Raw genomic sequence first — 22,172 nt, 5'->3', positions numbered from 1 at the left:
AATGCGAACAGAAAAAATACTGATTAGTTAAAAAATAGTGATGTAGTTATATCATTTAATGCATACTAATAACTAAAGAGAGGACCAATTTATAATGACAGTATTTGATTAACATTGGTGTTGCTATCCTTGTCTTTCATTCCACAAAGTACATAACGCTATCCTTTTCTATAGTGAGAAAAAATATAAATAACTGGCCGTCAGGCTCGCTTCGCTCGCCATATCGCCACACGGGGCTCCGCCCCCTGGCCACCCGACTGGATCGTCCAGAAATGAGATCAACGGGCTCGCTTCGCTCGCCTGCATGTAGACCTCAGCGGAACCTCTGTATCGGATTCTGGACCCCCGACTGGATTGTCCAAAAATGAGATCAGCGGGCACACTTCGCTCGCCTGCATGTAGACCTCAGCGCAACCTCTGTACCGAATTTGAACGTATTATGTGAATTTGATCTCGAAAAACACCTGTTACTATATCGGCGTATCTTTGGCGAACAAAATTCTTCCACCTCAGCTAAACCTGTGTATTGAATTTTTTTTTAATATATTTAAAAAGACAAAATTTTTAATTTAGTTACCAGAACAACTGTTTCGAAGAGGTACTCTCTCTAGATTATAGTTCTATATTAACATAATATGCTATGGACATTTCAATTATAATTTTAAGATATTGGAATAAGAAGAATATACATGCTAAAAGAACTTTAAACCCTTAAAAACCACCCTTAGAGTTGAAATATCGCCAAAAGATTTCTTAATGCGCCTCTAAAGGGCCAACTGAACATACCTACCAAATTTGAACGTTTTTGGTCCGGTAGATTTTTAGTTCTGCGAGTAAGTGAGTGAGTGAGTGAGTGCCATTTCGCTTTTATTTATATAGAAGCAAGAAATTATATTTTTCAATAATTAAATAAAGAATTTTCATAATTGGGATGAAATATTTTGTTAATTACTTATTAATTCTGCATTGCTGAAAGACGATCTGGCAACAGAGCAAAGCGAGAAAGCGATAGCGCTATCCGCTTTGTAGAATGATAGACAAGGGTAGCAATACCATTGCTAATCAAACACTGCCATTAGGACCTCAATATGATTGTCGCTTTTCCTGAGGGTTGAAAGAGGTCCCTAATCTCCCCGAGGGATGAGTAGTCGTGACCATCCCTAATGAAAAACGGATCAATCGTATTTGTAGACCGGATTTCAGTTGAGGGTAGTAACTACTGGATATATTGTGCAGTTCACTGCAGGGGATGTGAGGGTAAAGGGCCAAGTTTCCCGATCAGACCCTTGAAATTGGTCGGCTTTTCTGTAGGGTTCTACGGCCAACTGTTTAGGGTACATCCCTTCAAGGGGCATTTTGAACATAGATTCAAATGTGTGACGGTTAGGGTTCTTGGCATATGACGAGGATGTGTGTTGTATTTGAACTTTGGCATTAGTATAGTACTATTAGTACTAGTAGAAAGAGAGAGAGAGAGAGAGAGAGAGAGAGAGAGAGAGAGAGAGAGAGAGAGAGAGAGAGAGAGAGAGAGAGAGTGAGAGAGACACGGAGAGATAGATTGATAATTGAATTTTTGGGGCGGAATTAGGACTCCTGGTCCTCTCTGCCACATATATATTAATATTCTTTCCGAATATTAATAATATTCTTTCCGAAGAATGGACATTGATGTCCAAAGCTCCGCCAATTTATGTAGATGCATAACAATATGATTATTATCTAGAGTTATTATATTACAAACTGCTTTTCATATCATATACAGTTCAATAATTATTTTTTAGTCTTATTATGTAAATTCATCTATATTTGCTGATTGTAGCTATTGTATATAAGTGTATAAGCCAGTATATATTGTAATCTACATAATAAAGTACTCAATCAATCAATCAATCAATCAATCAACCACACAACCCTTTACAAAATAAGAAAAACTTGTAAATAAGATTACAAAAATAATAGATTACATATTATGTAATAAGATTACATAAGATTAATAGAAATAAATAAAATACTTAATCAAAAAACAATTACATATAATAAAGAGAATCTTAAAGTTAATTTATTAATACAATTGGAAAACAATATTCCAAAACTCACTAGATAAATCCTATAAGAAAACCTATAGGAAATTGAGATCTAATCAAGTTGCCATTCACTCACACATGCACACAAATCTACCCTAAAAACAAAGATTTCACAAAGTATAATGATTATCTGATTATCATGCAATTATATATGATAAATATCTGACATATCAATGTCCATTCTTCGGAAAGAATATTCAAAACATCCTTCCCACTAACTCTCTACCAAAGAGAGAGAAAAGATAGAGAGGATGAGGAAGAGAGAGAAAGAGAGGGTGACACATTGGAAGAGAGAGAGGAGAAAGGAAGGAAAGTAAGGAAGAGAGAGAGGGTTGATTGATTGATTGATTGAGTACTTTATTTATGTAGATTACAATACTGGCTTATACAATTATATACAATAGCTTACAATACAGCAAAATTATGGATGAATTTACAAAATATAAATTAAGAGAATAATTATTGAGCTGTATATAATATGAAAAAAACAATGTGTAATAACTATAGATAAAATAGATAATATTGTTATGCATCTACATAAATTGGCGGAGCTTTGGACATATCAATGTCCATTCTTTGAAAAGAATATTCGAAGTATTCTTCCCAATCAATGTCCATTCTTTGAAAAGAATATTCGAAGTATTCTTCCCACTAACTCTCTACCAAAAGGATGTGAGAGAAGCAAAGAGAGAAAGAGAGAGTGAGGAGGGGTTTAGAGAGAGGAAGTGAGAGAGAGTGGGAAGGAGAGACTGAGTGTGTGAAATCACAAAAGATTGTACTTAGGTTTTCATTCACAAGAATCAGATTTGGATAGAACCAGCCAGCGGGGGCAATTTGATTGAGGCGAAGAGTTCTTGCCTTGCAAGGATCCAAGGTAAGATTTTACAGAACAATCCTTGAAAGAGGGACGGAATGAACTTTCAGGAAAGGACTTACTGCAACCTTTCCCTTCTACCGCCCTTTGGGATATAGGTGGGGAAAAAATGGAAGATAAAGAAAGAAATGAAGAAGAAGATGACAGGAGGAGGAAGAAGTAGAAGAAGAAGAAGAAGGAGGAGGAGGAGGGGGGGAAGGAGAAGAAGAATAACAAGGAGAAGAAGAATAACAAGGAGAAGAAGAAGGTGAAGAAGAAGGAGGAGAAAGAAGGAAGAAGAAGAAGGAGGAGGAGGAAGAGGTAGAAGAAGAAGAAGACAGGAGAAAGGAGAATAAAAACCGGAAGAAGGAGTAGATGAAAAAGAATAAGAAGACAAGGAGGGTGAAGGAGCAGGAGGAGGAAGAAGGAGGAAGTATGAGAAGAAGTAGATGAAAAATAAGAAGACAAGGGGGAGGAGGAGCAGGAGGAGGGAGAAGGAGACAGGAGGAGGAAGAATAATAACAAAAAGATAAAGAGAGAGAATAATAGTAGAAAAAGGTGAAGAAATAATTGGAGAAAGAGAAGGAGGAAAAACAAGCAGCCCTCTAGTATGTGACTCCTTCTCCCAAGGGGTGATGTGCCCTCATTTCTGAACACCCTTCTTCCGGCTTCAAATAGCCTGCTTGTATTAGATTAAAGGGGGAGAGAGAGAGAGAACCTCAGCCGCCGCCTACTGCATATTAGTTTATAATCCCATTGGAGAGTGGTGATATAGCTCCGGGCAATAAGTCCTACACAAAAGTAATTGTCAACTCAACTTGTGCTCTGTATACTGTTTGTATGACAAACTGAGAATATAACAATAGAAGAAAGTTAGGATGCTATCGTTTCTATATGATATAACAGAGTTAGTTCATATGAGCGAACCGATAGAATTATCACAACAGACCCATTATTGAACGAGCATTAGCGAGTTCTCACTTTTGACCTAAGGCCAAAGTCGTTGTCTGTCTGTTTGTTCTACAAGAACTTCAGAGAGAATTGATCAATCATCTTCAAATTTTGAACACGTATTCTGTGAACCTTTTCACAGCAAGATCGTAGACAACAAAATTGACGTTTACACCAAAGTTATCAAGAAAATGTTAATAACTTAATCCTTATAGATTCTATTAGATTGAACGGAAGTTGACAAACGCATATGTCCATCATATGTATGATAAGTTAAGTTCAATCTAATAGAATTTATAAGGATTAAGTTATCAACATTTTGTTAATAACTTTGATGTAAACGCAGCTTTACTCCTTCGTTCTCTTTCAGAATATAAAAATCTGGTGTGGCGCACTCACACAACTTTCCTTGCCGTTATGAAAATTTATCACCTGACGCTAGTGATCACGCAAATCTCAAGTCTACTATATTCAAAGATCCAAGCCAGCTGGTGACAGAACAATAACGCTGGAGACACACGAAGTCTGCTATCTCTTCATAGTGAATGATTTAATAGAATCAACAGTTTGTTGTGCCAACAAATAGAAATTGGAATAATAACATTTTCTCGAATTTCGAGCTTATTTCCAATTTTAGGAGAAAATGTTACTGAACATCAATTGTAGAGATTTTCATGCTCAATCTTTTCCACTCGAAATTTTTTGTTTAAATTGTATCTGAAGCCTGATAATTGGGAATCTAAAATCAAACTTTGCATTGATGGGACAGAGCTCCTGGAATTTTTACACATATGAGATTCGTGGCAGTTGATAGAACTTATCAATAACTATTCCAGGTATGAATTTGATCAAAATCGTTGGAGCCGTTTTCGAGAATATCGCGAAAAACCCTGTTTTTGACAACATTTTCGCCATTTTAGCCGCCATCTTGAATTGCATTTGATCGAAATTGTTCGTGTCGGATACTTATACTGTAAGGACCTTAAGTTCCAAATTTCAAGTCTTTCCGTTCACTGGGAGATGGGATATCGTGTATACAGACGCACATACACTCATACACACACACACACACACACACACACACACACACACACCACACACACAGACCAATACCCAAAAACCACCTTTTTGGACTCAGGGGACCTTGAAACGTATAGAAATTTAGAAATTGGGGTACCTTAATTTTTTTCGGAAAGCAATACTTTCCTTACCTATGGTAATAGGGCAAGGAAAGTAAAAATAGAATTGAAAGTGCATGGGAAAAAATGTGTTTTGATTCATCATTTAGTCAACTGAGATTTGCATGCTATTTCTGTAGTTTTCCCATTCATTTAAAAAAGTTGGTGCTATTTGGGAGTTATCACATAGACATAGACTGTAAAGGTGCGTACAGATTTACGCGCCGCGAACATGAGTAATTCACTTTTAATCAGCTGATGCCAAGCTTTTTATATCTATATCTTATACTGTTTTTGTAAAAATATAGATATAGTCAGCTGATTAAAAGTGAATTGCTCATGTTCGCGGCGCCTATATCTATACGCACCTTAAGATAGACAGACTTTAAGTGCCGACACATGATTTTAGCTGAATACACAACATTCATTTATAGATTCTTTATTAACTCGCTATTCATTTCACCTCAAATATGAGGTAATTAATCTAATTCAATTCAAAATTCACAATTCGAAACCCAACAGAGATAAACGGGTTATTTTTTAGTTATATCGATGATGATGATGATGATGATGTTGATAATAGTCAGAAACAACCTCACAGCTCATTGAAGGATAAACGAGCAAACAGCTCAACACTGGGATTGATTCAAAAAGGGGTCTCCTCCCACCCCTTTTCGTTACACCAAAGGTTGTGAGCGACCGAGAATAAGTGGGGAATAGAATTCACACTCCACTGACAATATAATGGGACATAAGTGAAGCAGGACCCTCGCAACTTACAGTCCGGGTCGTTTAATCCAATCCAATAACATGAGACTGTCAAACGCCCTAGCAAAGTCGAGCACTGGAGTACCACCTGGCTCCATTATGGGTCCCCTACTTTTTTTAATCTAAACAGTCTTCAACGTTTCTATTATTTGATTAACAACAACATGGGGAGATTATCAGCATACAACTGTTTAGTATAGAGACCGATTTAGGGTAGGGGGAAGGGAATAAAACTAGAGGCGATTAAGGGTGAAGGGGAGAGGAACACTGCTATGTGCCTCGTTACTGGCTCGGTTTGGTGGCGGGGGGGGGGGATTTTTTCTGCATTGTCAGTAGTTTGATAACATCATGACGTCCGATGTGGCAATCGGACTCAGATTTCCTATAGTAAGGTCATAACGTCAGTGGAGGAAGATAGCAGAACAACGTTGCCGATCCTCTGTCTTGTCAATGCCTTCTATGGACGGTAGCTGATACAGGTTTATTGATGTACTGTTCATTTTTGTTTAAAATTATCAATTATATTTTATTAAGCAAGAAATTATATTTTTCAATAATATCATAATGAATTTTCATAGTTAAGATGAAATATTTTGTTAATTAATTATTAAATTCTACATTGTTAAAAGACGATCTGCAAGCAGAGCAAAGCGAGAAAGAAATAGCGCTATCCGCTTTGTTGTATGATAGACAAGGATAGCAATACAATTGCTAATCAAACACTGCCATTAAAACGTGGACCTCACGATAGACCCCACAACACCCCAATAATCCGATTTGTATCTATCTACTCATCCGATAAACGAATGGAGAGGGGCAACGCTTCTATTAAAAAAGGCACGTTGTTAGCTAGGGTAGAAAAAAGGGATTGTAAATTGGATGAGAGTGAGAGAGATGCAGGAGAATGATTGAAGGGAGATGGAGAATGGTGGATGGGAATGGTGGAGAGCGAGAGCGAGAATGGGAAGAGTGTGATGAAGGAGAATGATTGAAGGGAGATAAAGAATTAGCAATAGGGGTATGGTGGTGTGTGTGAGAGTGAGAGAGAATGGATAGAAAACAACCACCGAGATGGGATGAGGATGGAGAGCGGGTGATGGGAATATTGGAGATGAAGGATTAGTTAGAGAGAGAATAGAATAGGAGAGGAGAGAAGAGAGAGAGAGAGAAAAAGATAAAAAAGACGGATTCAGATTCCTTTATTCATGTCCTTGTTTACCAAAACCAAATTCATTTTGTTTGAAAGAGAGAGAGAGAGAGATAAAGAGAGAGAGAGAGAGAGAGAGAGAGAGAGAGAGAGAGAGAGAAAGCGAGCGCGAGAGGAGAAGAACGCGTTATAAATTAAACTATTTTTCGCTTTTTTCTCCCACACTCAAATCTGTAATGAGAGTACGATGTAGCTTAACTATCACAGCAATTTGAGAACATCACGCAAAATATCCTCTCTAGATTCCAATTACCAGAGAATTTTCATGTATGAGTTGATATTCAGTCATTTATCAATAACTATAGTGAGGTCCACATTATAATGGCAGTGTTTGATTAGCAATTGTATTGCTATCCTTGTCTATCATTCAACAAAGCGTTCAGCCCTATCTCATTGCTCTCCCATTGCTCTGTTGCCAGATAGAATTTTATCAAAGTTGAATAATTAATTAATTAACAGAATATTTCACCCCAATTATGAAAATTCGTTATTAAATTATTGAAAAATATAATTTCTTGCTTAATAAAATATAATTGATTATTTTAAACGAGAATGAAAAGTTAATATTACATCAATAAACTTTTATCAATGTTGAATTAATAATTAATCAACAAAATATTTCATCTTAATCATTAAATTCATTATTAAATTATTAAAAAATATAATCTTTTGTTTAAAAGAATAAAATTAATCATTTTGAACGAGATTGAACAGTTAATATTACATTAATAAACCTGTATAAGCTACCGTCTATAGAAGGCATTGAATGAAACATTAAGATTTGATAAATTATCTGTACTCCCAAACAAAGCTCTGATTCAAGCAGCAGTGCCCAATCAAATTGTTTCTCAATAAATGTATTTTAAATGAGCAAGGTCTATAAAAAAACAAGTCAAGACACCCGTCTTCCTTATGGAGCGGCCATTTTGTGCGTTTTTTATTGCGGTACATTTGAAAATGCAATCTGATTCAATTTGCTTGAAACAAGATCATGCATTATGCATTTTAAAATCAATATTCTGATCTGATTCAGATAATATGTAAATTAGTTTTCGATTTTCAAAAAATGAAATTTCAATAATAAATGGTTCAATAATTTATTTATTTATTATTAAAAATTTTTATTATTCATAAGGCATTCACAAGTGGCTAAATACTATTATTCTGTTGGAAGTTTTTTTTTTCGCCACACTGCACAGAAAGCAGCTGTTTTCCAGTCCCTACGTAGATCTGAAAAACATTGTTTGCAGACGACTCTCGTCTGACGTCAGAACAGGTTTAGCCGGAAAGAGTACCCTTTAGAGATATACACACACACCACACACACACACACACCACACACACACACACACATATATATATATATATATATATATATATATATATATAATATATATATTATATATATATCATAGAGATATTACACATAACTCATCAATAATGATAACAGCTGATAAGTTTGAAAATTGGTGAACTAGAGCCCCACTAAATGGCGATTTTGCAATGCATCACGGGATCGTGTCATGACAGGTATTTAAAGACCTTGGGTTTGACAATGAAACTTCTCCATTCATTCCTGATGATTAGACATCATCATTCTATCAGCTGATTCCCAGGCACAATGCTTTGAACTCGTGAGGGCTTCATCCTTGACAGAGAAAATTTTCTACATTTGAATCACTCATGTGATATTTGAGAAACTCACTTTGCTCGTGTCGCTTGGGTCTGACTCGTGCTTACTCTGAAAATACGAACGATTTCACAAACTAAGTTATAACAAATATATTTAAAAAAATTAAATTGAACTTACCCCAATTATAGCGTTGAGTTCAGTCATTGTAATTTGTTTGGCTCTCTCAACGGCCGTTGCCACTTGCTGTTGGTGCTGAAATACAAAAACAAAATTTATCAAGAAAAACTGTATTTTCTCAAAAAAGGGATAAAATCAATACTAAAGAGTGTCATTTGTGCGATACAACCTTAAATGGACGAGTATTTCAACTTTTCGTTATCAAAGTTATCATATAAAATTATCAACACCTTTAAAATATAATATTAACAAATTGCCATTCAAAATCCAAAACCTAAAGCTGCTTGAATGAAAAGTCTAAGAAATTGTCAAAAAACCACTGATTTACTGATAATTAGAAAGACCGGTTTCGGTTATTACACCATTGTCAATCTCTGATAAACATCCTAGAAAATTCAGTTTATCACTGATTTACTGATAATTAGAAAGACCGATTTCGGTTATTACACCATTGTCAATATCTGATAAACTGAATTTTCTAGGATGTTTATCAGAGATTGACAATGGTGTAATAACCGAAATCGGTCTTTCTAATTATCAGTAAATCAGTGGTTTTTTGACAATTTCTTAGTCTTTTTCATTCAATATGAATAATTACCACAATATCAACTTCTCAACTACACAAAAAGTTAAACCTAAAGCTGCGTTTACACCAAAGTTATTAACAAAATGTTCATTTTTCCGTCCATATAGGTTCTATTAGATCAAACGGAGATTGACAAACACATCATGTTCATCATTTGTATGATAAGTTATGTTCAATCTAATAGAATCTATAAGGAATGAGAAATAAACATTTTGTTAATAACTTTGGTGTAAACGCAGCTTAACTTCCCTATTCTTTCATTCTATCTTCAAGGGCCGGTTTCAGAGCTCTGGATTTAGCCAAGCTCTAGACTTTAAACAGCTGGAGTCAGAAAATTGGCTATCAGAAACGGGGCGTAGTCACAGTTTAAATTCAAGTCAGTCCACGTTGAAATTAGGAAATTGGACACAAAATAAAATAAAGAGAGAATAGTGTTAAGTTTTAGCAATTTTGAATTATAAAGTAATGTCTCATTTCGTCAAGGAAAAACGTTTCCAATTATAGAAATGAGAGAATTAAGATTATCAAAAAAACTGCGACTACGCCCCGTTTCGGGTAGTCAATTTTCTGACTCCAGCTGTTTAAAGTCTAGAACTTGGCTAAATCCCGTACTCGGAGACCAGCCCTAGCCCTAAAACCTAATTGAACAGTACCTTTCAGGTTATGTTCGTACACTAGACCTTAGACCAGTTATAGAATAGACGCGTTGGGAAGTCTAGCCTCTGAAGCCAACATCTACTGCCATATCGCCCAATCGTGAAGTCAACATCGGATAGAAGACATTTCTGCAGAATTTGTTTACATTGTTTTTTCTACAACTGTGCGTAAAAAAAGAATTTACAAACTCAATTCTCCTTGTAAAACAGCTTATTTCTGAGGATCCGCGCATGCGCAGTAAATTTTCTTTACATTCGCAAATCATTCGCGCTTGCGCAGAAGAGTTTCTTTACGCACGCCAATCAGCTGATGGTAAGCAGCTCGCCAAAAGGTCAGATCTTAACCTAAAAAGTCGGTAATTGTAACTCCGCCGATATAAGTAATTTAACAGGTTTGGGGCAGATATAGAAAAAAATGTGTATGTAATTCGCGCGTAATGCTTCTTTATCGCTCTTGCAAAATTATCACGTCACGTGATAACTGTTTTGCGCGAGCGATAAATTTCTATACATAAATAAAAAAAAATTAATACATAAATAGCTATTCCATAGCTGATTGTGTCTATTTCAGATGGAAGTAAATTATTATTTATGAAAATGATAAACTCCCGCTGAAATGGAAAACAATGTAAACAAACTCTACAGAAGTTTTCTATCCGATGCTGACGTCACGATGGGGCGATATGGCAGTAGATGTTGGCTTCATCGACTTTCAGTATGAATATACAATGGGCCGTGTCTATTCTATAACTGGTCTAAGAACTAGACACATTAGAATCTGGCAGTATTGAGGCACTCCCATACTCCATACCAAATTCCTGAGACAACTGCATGGAATTCTTGTGGTGAAAACTGCATGGAAATATCAACAAATTTCATACTCCGTAAAAAAAGTAAATTCGTATGGCTTTCGTTGGTGGGGAGTCCCTTGCGGGAAGGTCCCACTGCCTGAATATATCATTTAAGCCATCAATGGGCCTCACGACTGTCATACTTCAGCCGGGACCGGCCGTTTAGCGTGCCCATCCGATAACACGGGAGTGATCTGGTTAAAAAACTTTTGGTATACTCCGTAATATTAATTTGAACTGTAGTGAGGTCCACGTTATAACCGTAGTCGAGGAAGATGGGAGAACAGCGTTGCCGATTCTCTGCCTTGCCACTGGCTTCTATACAGGATAGCTGATACTGTATGATTGGCATATTCAATGTTATTTCGTAGTTAAAATGTAATTTTGGTGGATGGCAATAAGCATTAGTAAGATGAGCTGTTTTTGGAAAGTGTGCAAGGTGTGTGAATGTGAGAGTGAATGGTTGCTAGTCTTTTCTTTCTCTTTTCTTTTTCTTTCTCCTTTTATTCATGCATTTGAAATTAGTTGAAGTGATATTCATTCCTGCTTGCAAACGTGGAGTATTGTATACTTCCAGCAGGTAGTATTTTTTATTCCGATTCACAAATTTACCGTATATCTAATAAAACATACCAGTATTTATTTTATTAATCTTCCATTAATTATTTTTTATCTTACTGAGCTGAGTGTTTTGTTTTTCTTATTGATTATGAATGTGAATATTGTGAGTTTGAATAAATAAAATTTGAATTTGAAATTTGAATTTGAATTTACTGGTATATTGATTTCTATTTAAGTGATAATATGATATATTTCTTCTATGTTTGGTTTTGAAGTATCTAAATTTAAAAATCTACTATGTGAAAATAATTAGGGACTGAAAATGTTGTGAAGTGAACAACTGCAAGACTTAACCTATCTCGGACTAAATTTGAGGAATAGCATAAGATTAACCTCATTTTTTCTCTCCCTATCATTATTTATTTATCATTTACAATCAACTTAAGGGAAAAAACAGACTACAATCCAAAACTTCTTTTCATCCCAATTTCATAGAATAAATTGTCCAAATAAAGGTTATGTGCGACTTTTCAATTTTTCACTACTTTCCACATTGAAACAAAACACAAACACTTGAAACAATTAATTTTGAATTTAGAAAGATTAAGATCCGAATTGATAACAAAATTACTTCTACTTAGTACTCAAAACTCATATACTTATTGTATGAATCAAAAAATAAAGAATATAGGATTATTTCTTATTTAACAAGAATCATCAATTAATATAAGATTAGATTTACCAGGAAAATTTTAATCACAGCCATCTACTATAGAATGGAGAGGACACAAAATAAGTGGCAACAATGTCATCCTATCATTTCAACCACCAACTTTATAACTTGGAGCTCAGTATAATGATTATATGATTTATATCACTTATATGATTTGTGATTCTGACCACGAAAAAATAAATAAATAAATAGTGTTCTACATCCTACATCCCACCCTGTAAACATTGATTTTCATAATCAGAAACAATATAAACACCTAGCATGTAGTAGGCCTACCCTTTTACTTAAAACATTTTGAACTTTAATACAAACAAACCCTTTTAAATAAAAGGGTACTACATATTTTACTTTCATTGCCCTATTACCATAGGTAAGGAGACTTGCCCTATTACCATAGGTAAGGAAAGTATTGCTTTCCAAAAAAATGAAGGTACCCTAATTTAAAGTTTTCTATACGTTCCAAGGTACCCTGAGTCCCTGAGTGCATGATTTTTGGGTGTTGGTCTGTGTGTGTGTGTGTGTGTGTGTGTGTGTGTGTGTGTGTGTGTGTGTGTGTGTGTGTTGTGTGTGTGTGTGTGTGTGTGTGTGTGTGTGGTGTGTGTGTGTGTGTGTGTGGTGTGTGTGTGTGTGTGTGTGTGTGTTGTGTGTGTGGTGTGTGTGTGTGTGTGTGTGTGTGTGTGTGTATGAGTGTATGTGCGTCTGTGTACACGATATCTCATCTCCCAATTAACGGAATGACTTGAAATTTGGAACTTAAGGTCCTTTCACTATAAGGATCCGACACGAACAATTTCGATCAAATGCAATTCAAGATGGCGGCTAAAATGGCGAGAATGTTGTCGAAATCAGGGTTTTTCGTGATTTTTTCGGAAACGGCTCAAACGATTCTGATCAAATTCATACCTAAAATAGTCATTGATAAGCTCTATCAACGGCCACAAGTCCCATATCTGTAAAAATTTCAGGAGCTTCGCCCCATCAATGCAGATAGATTCCCAATTATCAGGCTTCAGATACAATTGAAACGAAAAAATCAAGTGGAGTAGATTGAGCATGAAAATCTCTACAATTAATGTTCAGTAACATTTTCACCTAAAATTGAGCTTTTAAAATAAGCTTTAAATTCGAGAAAATGTGATTATTCAATTGCAAATTATTGTTGATTCTATTAAATCATTCACTATGAAGAGATAGCAGACCTCATGTGTGTCTCCAGCGTTATTGCCCTGTCACCAGCTGGCTCAAATCTTTGAATAGTAGACTTGAGATGCGCGGGAACACTAGCGTTAGTTGATCAATTTTCATAACGGCAAGGAAAGTTATGTGAGTGCGCAACACCAGATTTTTTTATATTGTTTTTAATAATTTAAATAAAGTAGCCCAAACAAGTGAAGTGATTTTTATATCTTGAAAAATTTGATAATACAAAAATGATACTTACATCTTGCGATAGGAAAGGTAAAATTTGCGCAATAATTGCGTTCAGTCTCTTAGCAATTTCAGTCTGAAAAAGAAATCAGGAAGAAAACATCAGAATTGACCCTTTCAAATGTCATTAATCCTGTAATAGGAGTTGTAAACAAGATTTAAAATAATTATTTCTTATTGAAGATAATAGTGACTTGAATGAACGTTATGGAATTAACTACTGGTACTAAAAAACAACAACAAATCAATTGTTGATTATAAAAACTGTAAAACTATTAAACAATTATTAGTGATTTTGATGTAGTTTATTCCTCAGGTTTTATCTTTGACAAGCAGGAAACCCGTGCTCCGCAAGGGTCTATTTTAACACTTGACAAACAGAAAACTTGACGTAATGAAATCTTGATGAATTGAAAATAAGCCTATAACCATCCTCGGTAATTAAGAACATATATGCAACATTTCAAGTTAATAAGTCCAGTAGTTCAGACGTGATGATGCGTCAAACATATTTTCCTATCCCGTACGTGTATAAGCCAGTTCTTTCCTTTATTATAGTATAGATGACAGCTCATTAGTAGGCCTATATTAAATTAATGAATAAATTGATACAGATATCTACAATCCGTGTTCAAATAAATCTGTGCCTAGAAAACATTTAGTGCTGGTTGCACAAAAGCCGGTTAAATTTTATTCGTGATTAATTCCACGAGAACCAATCAGAGGTCTTATCAAAAAGGCCTTCTCTGATTGGTTCTCGTGAAACTAATCACGGTTATATTTTAACCGGCTTTTGTTTAATCGGGCCCTAGTCTTTTTATTCGATTAGTGATAGGTAAACAGCAATTTATAAATTTAAAAAGGTTCTTCTATTATAATCTACGATAAATAAATAGTTTTTGAAAAGTTGAATTGCATAGAAAAAGTATAAATTACCTGTTTGTGCATCTCCACGTTTAGTCCATAAGACATTTCGTAATACTGAAATGAAGAAACATAATTTAATAAATAATCAATCCTTTTACATCAAATACTACTTTAAATAAAAAAATATGTTGAAACTTCACTGCCGGTTGGAAAAAAGCCGGTTAAATTTTAACCGTGATTAATTCCAGTAAAACCAATCAGAGGAGCCGCCTTTTCAAGAAAGCCTTCTCCGATTGGTTCTCGTGAAATGATTCACGGTTAAAATTCAACCGGCTTTTGTGCAACCGGGACTCAGTCGGCAAAATATCGACGTTGCCAGATTCCATGGAATTGCGACTTTCTAAGTGAGCCTAAAATAAATTAAATTTTGGAATATGTTCAACGTGACAATACTGCATCGACAAAAGCCTGCAGTGTTGTCATATTGAATATTTTCAGATGAGCTTGCACGAGAGTTACTATTCCACACAATCTGGCAACGCTGGCAGGAAGATCAAGTGTCAACTTGGACTATTCAAGTCTAATTCGAACAAGGCAGTATTATTTTACATAATTATAGTGAGCTCCATGTTATAATGGCAGTATTTTACTAGCAATTGTATTGCTATCCTTGTCTATCAGTCAACAAACCGGACAGCGCTATCTCTTTCTTGCTTTGCTCTATTTCCAGATCGTCTATTAACAATGTAGAATTTTAATTAACAAAATATTTCATCTTAATCATGAAAATTCATAATGAAATTATTGAGGAATACGATTTCTTGCTTAATAAAATATAATTGATTATTTTTAAACGAGAATGAACAGTTAATAATACATTAATATCATCATCATCATCATCTATCATCTGCAGTTTATAGAAGGCATTGACAAGACAGAGGATCGGCCACGTTGTTCTCCTATCTTTCTCTACTATTATTATAACGTGAAACTCACTATAGTAGGTGCACACGTTACATTCAGCTATCGCTGTATTTCGGGAAAAATTTATTAATTTATAAATATTGATAGATACAACAATATCAACTATGAATGTAAATTCAAGAGAATCTAAATGAAACCTGTATAAAATCAGAAGAATCGCTTCAAATAGTTTAACTGAAGCGTATAAAAAGTTAATCCAATGTACTTAGAGAACTGTGTATGATAGTTGAGTACAGTTATCTTGATAATGTCTGAATTCACATGCTCACTAAATTGTTCAACTTTAGTTATGATTTTGTGAGAAATGATGATATTTTGAGATGAATGATTAAAGCAATAATGGGGTCAACAGCTAGCTATATAAAACACCTCAAGTGTAAGTACTTAAGTCATCGTAAACACACACATATATATTCACAAAAAAATACAAATAAACTATAGAGAGGTCCACGTAATAATGGATGAAGAAAAGAGATAAGAAATTCATAAAGATATCAGAGTTGTCGATTCTCTGCCTTGCCACTGCCTTCCATAGAGGATAGCTGATACTGGTATAATATCGAGTGACCTGGCTGGCTCAGGTCTGGTGTCAGTTTTCAGGTCGCAACTGATCAATTTCAGGGCCTCTGACATGACCTAACGACTGCTTTTTAGGCAGCCGGGACCGACAGCTTAACGTGTCCATCCGAAACACGTAAAATAATAAAACACAGTATCCAGCTGATACTGGTATAAGTAGTAGAATATCAACAGTTCATTTCAGTTTAAAATAGTCAATTATATGTAATTCGTCAAGAAAATAATCTATATATATATATATAGATAAAAGCGAAATGGCACTCACTCACTGACTGACTGACTGACTCACTCACTCACTCGCAGAACTAAAAATCTACCGGACAAAAAACGTTCAAATTTGGTAGGTATGTTCAGTTGGCCCTTTAGAGGCGCACTAAGAAATCTTTTGGCAATATTTTAACTCTAAGGGTGGTTTTTAAGGGTTTAAAGGTCGTCTTTTAGCATGTATATTCTTCTTATTCTCTTAATTATAATTGAAATATGTCCATACCATATGATGATATAGAACTATAATCTAGAGAGAGTACCTCTTCGAAACAGTTGTTAACTGGTAACTAAATTAATAATTTTGTCAGGTTGGCATTAAGTTGAGTTGACTTTGTTAGGTTGGCACCAAGTTGAAGATTGAAATGCATTTATCGCGGAAAAATTTATTGGGCACTGCTACTTCAATCGGAGCTATTCCTGGGAATATTATATTACTAGCCGTCAGGCTCGCTTCGCTCGCCATATCCGTTTAGCCAGACGTTTAGTCTGGACCCCCGACTGGATCGTCCTAACATATGATAAAAATGCTCAAATGAAAATGCAGGCGAGCGAAGCGAGCCTGCTGATCTCATTCTTGGACGATCCAGTCGTGGGTCCAGGGGGCGGCGAGCGAAGCGAGCCTGACTGCTAGTATATTATATTATTCATTGATTTTATCTTGAATTGAGATTGAATATTTTATTAATTAATTATAAAAATTTGACTGAGTCACTGTCAATGTTGTAGAACCGTTCCATAATGAGATAAAAACACACATATGTTGTCAAATTCTACACAGTTTCATTTGGTACAGGAACATGGTTTCGAGACCATACAGGTCGCATTTTCACGAACCCATGGACCTGTACCAAAAATTAAACGGTGGAATTTGACAATTTGTGTTTTTATTTCATAATTAAATATATTTCTACATTGTTAAAAACGATCTGGCAACGTTGCGTAGCTAGAAAGGGATGGCACGGATGTAAATGATCAATAATATTTCATTCGTCAAGAAAATATAGTTTTTAATGATTTCATAATTGAGATGAAATATTTTCTCAAAAAAATTATATTTCTACATTGTTTAAAGACGATCTGACGAAGTTGTGAAGGTAGAAAAGGATAAAGCTATCTAATTTGTCCAATGATAAACAAGGATAGCAACACCAATGTTAATCAAATAATGTCATTATAACGTGGACCTCACTATAGGAGAAAATGAAATAGGTGTACATATAATTATGCTTACAAACACCAAGCTAAAGCCATACCTTAAACGCGTTTTAATTATAAAAATGCATGCAATTAAAGTGTATAAAGCTGAACTAAATAATAAAATAAGCCATACGAGAATACTACCATCAAGCATGAAGCTGGTTTATGGAGTTAATGGAGGGGAGATATTTCAGAATATTATGTGAAGTTAGACAGGTATAAATGGATGGTAATTCAATTTTAAGAAGAAATTATTACTAGTAAAATAAATCAATCAATGAGAATTACATTCTAGCCGTGGAAAAATTAGTTTTCCGTTACCTTGAAACAATACATCCCTTTGAAATATTGATTAATATTAATAAGAAAAGATTTATAGAAACAAAATTGAATAATCCAGCATTATAATCCATATGATTACATAATATTCATTTTCTACTTTAGGCTATCATAATCATGGAATTATTACACTAAGGCCCGGTTGCACAACAGCCGGTTAAATTTTAACCGTGATTAATTTCACGAGAACCAATCAGAGAAGGCGTTTTTGAAAAGACAGCATCTCTGATTGGTTCTCGTGGAATTAATCACGATTAAAATTTAACCGGCTGTTGTGCAACCGGGCCTAAAGCTGCGTTTACACCAGATGTTTTATTTTATTTTTATTTATAATTTTTACAAAGTAGCACTGATTGGTAGAGAAAAACTAAGGATACTCCTTGTACCATTTTTCTCCCAAATTTAGATAACATTTTAAAAGTACGAGATAGGGTTATGGTTTCACTTTTCTAAAATTTAGTCCATTTTCACTAAAAAAAAACAACGAAAACTAAGGATTTTAAATTTTGATGGTTAAAAACAGAATAAAAAACAAAAATATGACACTCAAATCATCATTAATTGGAACATTTTTGAGTAATTTTGTTAAAAACTTAATCCTTATAAATTGTATTAGATTGAACATAACTTATCATACACGTCATGATGAACATATATGTGTTTGTCAAGTTCCGTTCAATCTAATGTAATCTATAAGAATTATTTATTAACATTTGTTAAAAACTTTGATATTAAAGCAGTTGAAGGCCGGTTTCCAAGCTGGGGGTTCAGCTAAGTTCCAGACTTTCAACAGCTGTAGTCAGAAAATTTGCTTTCCAAAACGGGGCGTAGTCACAGTTTTTATGATAATCTTTATTTACTCATTTCTATGATTATTATTATTGGAAACGTTTTTCCTTGACGATTTGAAACATTCCTAAATAATTCCACATAGCTGAGACTTTACACTATTTACTCTTTATTCTATTTTGTTCTATTTTCCACTTTTTCGAAATTAAATTTTAAGGTGGACTGCGATTACGTCCCGTTTCGGAAAGTCAATTTTCTGACTCCAACTGTTTCAAAGCTGGAAATAAGTTAATTCCTTAGCTCGGAAATCAGCCCTCATTTGCTACTTTAGTTTATCATAATCTTCCTGAATTATTGCACTTTTTATAACTCTAACTGTTTGTATTCAAATTTATTCAATTATTCCATTCGTTCATTTTTTTGGAAAAGCTCTAGTTTGAAAAATATTATTTGACATTGGAAATACTTCACTAAACTTTCAAGACTGTAGAATGGTCTCAAAGTTTAATCAGTACTTGACTTTTCAATATGATCTTCTCAAAATGAAGTATGAAGTACATCCTCTTAACATACGAAAATTAGAGATAAAGAGAGAACAACAGGGACTTGACACCCCTCTGAGAGAGATATTGAGTTAGAGAGGATATCAGCAGCTATATGGGGTTTCAATAGTCTTTTTTCGTTCGGGCTACTCTTGAATAGAAATAAAAATAAAAATCTAAGTACCCTATTTCTAAATTGTTTTCAACACTATCGCAAACTTGATTATATTTTCAAGTGGAATTTTCCACTTTTTACTGCTCAAGATGAGAGTCCTAATTGGTTTCCGAAACAGATGGTGAATGAAAAGTGATATTTTCAAGAGGCATATCGCCAAGTTTGTTTAGAGTTTAGAGTGATACGAGGGCCCAGTCTCCACCATATATCTCTCAACATTTCGAAATCAGAGACGTTAATGATTATGATAGGCTCTTGAAGCTCCGTGTGTTTGAGATTTTGAATAATCCACCCAAAATACTGCAACCAATGCTCTCTAAAATTGGTTTGGAGGAGACATCAAGATAATCCATCAACTAAAAAGTCCAATGGCCGGTTTCCGAGCTCGGGATTTAGCTAAGTTCTAGACTTGAAACAGCTGGAGTCAGCAAATTGGCTTTCCGAAAAAGGGCGTGGTCACAGTCCACGTTTGAATTTAATTTCAAAAAGCTATAAAATTGGACACAAAAGGAAATAAAGAGAAAATTCTGTCAAGTTTTAGCTATTTCGAATTATTTAGAGATGTTTCAATTCTCCAAGGAAAACGTTTTCAAATATATAAATAAGAAAAATTTTCTTTATTTAATAATGATTAGCATAAGAACTGGGACTACGCCCCCTTTCGGAAAGCCAATTTTCTGACTCCAGGCTGTGCAAAGACTAAAAATAAACTTTCTACTGATGATATTTTTCTACGTTTTTCGATTTGTATATCATCAAGCTATCAAAATGAAAAAGTTTTCTCAGGAAAACATTTATTTCGGATCATTACTTTTTGAGATATGAGCACCCAAAGTTTTAATTTTTCAAATTCGGTAATAGTTAAATCCATGAGATTCAGAGGCTAAATTCTTCATGATATTGTTGATGTGGTAAAATAAAAATTTTCTGAAAAAATAGATTTTTGAGAAAGTTATTCAATTTACCAAAAATAACTCAACTAAGAGTTATTTTTTGTCATTTTTAGTACATTGAATAACTTTCTCAAAAATTGATATTTTCAGAAAATTTTTGTTTTACTAGATCAAAAATACCATGAAGAATCTATCCTCTAGATCTCATGGATTTATTATCTCTTACCGAATATGAAATGTTCTGTCCCAAAAATGTAAACTTTAGGCGCTCATATCTCAAAAAGTAATGAAAGGAAAAAAGTTTTCCTAAGAAAACTTTTTCATTTTGATAGCCTGATGATATACAAATCGAAAAATATCACCAGTAGAAAGTTTATTTTTAGCCTTTGCACAGCCTCGCCTCGAAGTCTAGAACTTAGCTAAATCCCGGCCCTTAGAATCATTCAAATTTCTCTAAACAAGGTAAATCAAAATTGTTCCAATTGAAACAGTTGAAAAAAGTAATTACGTTTCATTGAATAACCACTCGATTTCTTGGCCCCGGGAATCGAACCAAGCATCTAGTAGCACTCATCGAATTTCCATCCAGCTGTCTACCCTGTTGTCAATATTTGCAGTAGCAGAAGTCTTCGAGGTGATTCATAGCATTGAATTGGGATTTTCGTTTAATAATAATTACATATTGAAAACTGATTCAAACTCAAATCAAACTATGGAATCAAACATTTTTTATCAAAATGAGGAGAAAAACAGTTTTTGGTTTATCCTGTTGATTCTCTCCCAATCATTATTTTGATGTTGTAGATGTGAAATGGAATAAATGAATAAATAAACTCACAGCTTTTAAATATAGGCTACTCACAGCTAGTGCACAAGTTCTCGTTGCTAGCTGTGACAATTCTATTTATTCATTCGTAATGTATTAATGTATTATAATTATTCATTTCTATGATTATGTATGTACTGTATATTTCAATTATTATTGTATCGTTAATTGGAATATTCCTAGTGATTTTGTATTTTGGCAAAAAAATATTTTGAATTTTGAAATCCTGAAAATTTTGAGGTTCTGGTAAAAGTTGCATTGTTCTAAAAGTGAATTTCGTGCTTAGCAAACGGCACTTTGCACGGCAAACGTCACTATAGTGAGGTACACGTTATAATGGCAGTATTTGATTAGCAATGGTATTGCTATTCTTGTCTATCATTCAACAAAGCGGACAGCGCCATCTCTTTCTCGCTTTGCTCTGTTGCCAGATCGTCTTTCAACAATGTAGAATTAATAATTATTAAACAGAATCATGAAAATTCATTATGAAATTATTGAAAAATATCATTTCTCACTTAATAAAATATAATTGATTATTTTAAACAATGAACAGTTAATATTACATCAATAAACCTGTATCAGCTACTGTCTTTAGAAGGCATTGACAAGACAGAGGTTCGGCAACGTTGTTCTTCTCTCTTTCTACACTGCCGTTATAACGTGGACCTCACTATAGTTATCCATACAGATTAAATTCCAAAATAATCGAATTCGAGTTTTCACGGACTTACCATCACATAATGACGCTGCATCTCAGTCTTTTCTTGAACGACTTTTTCAATTTCCATTTTCAAACTGTAACGCAAAATTAAAAACAAAAAGGTGCGTGTTAGGAGTGTTTCGGCCATGCTGGGAATGTGTGTGATACAGAGCAGGTGACACAAAACATCATATTAGGATACACAACATCGATGCAAGGATACACAACTATCACCGTTGCAAGGGGTAAGCTGTCCATTAAACCACTGCACAACAAGGTGTATACGGTATCCAAAGGTGATTTTCTAGATTGATAAAGGTATGTATCCCTACCCGGAAAAATGAT

General features: G+C 34.5%; 1 protein-coding gene across 1 annotated transcript; it reads right to left on the bottom strand.

Annotated features, from left to right (window-relative positions):
- Window positions 1-8,746: 8,746 nt before the first annotated feature.
- Window positions 8,747-21,916, bottom strand: LOC120355769 (transducin-like enhancer protein 3-B; the record flags this gene model as incomplete). Its single annotated transcript, XM_039444453.1, has 5 exons — window positions 21,859-21,916; window positions 14,603-14,647; window positions 13,680-13,742; window positions 8,852-8,926; window positions 8,747-8,782 (listed from the first exon to the last, which is right to left on the bottom strand). Coding segments are annotated over exons 1-5 (276 nt in total), but the record flags the coding sequence as incomplete, so codon positions are not given.
- Between the last annotated feature and the right edge of the window lie 256 nt (window positions 21,917-22,172).

This window comes from Nilaparvata lugens, unplaced genomic scaffold, assembly GCF_014356525.2.
Source record: "Nilaparvata lugens isolate BPH unplaced genomic scaffold, ASM1435652v1 scaffold4702, whole genome shotgun sequence".
NCBI lineage: Eukaryota > Metazoa > Arthropoda > Insecta > Hemiptera > Delphacidae > Nilaparvata > Nilaparvata lugens.
This window is presented reverse-complemented; position numbering and strand designations above follow the sequence as displayed.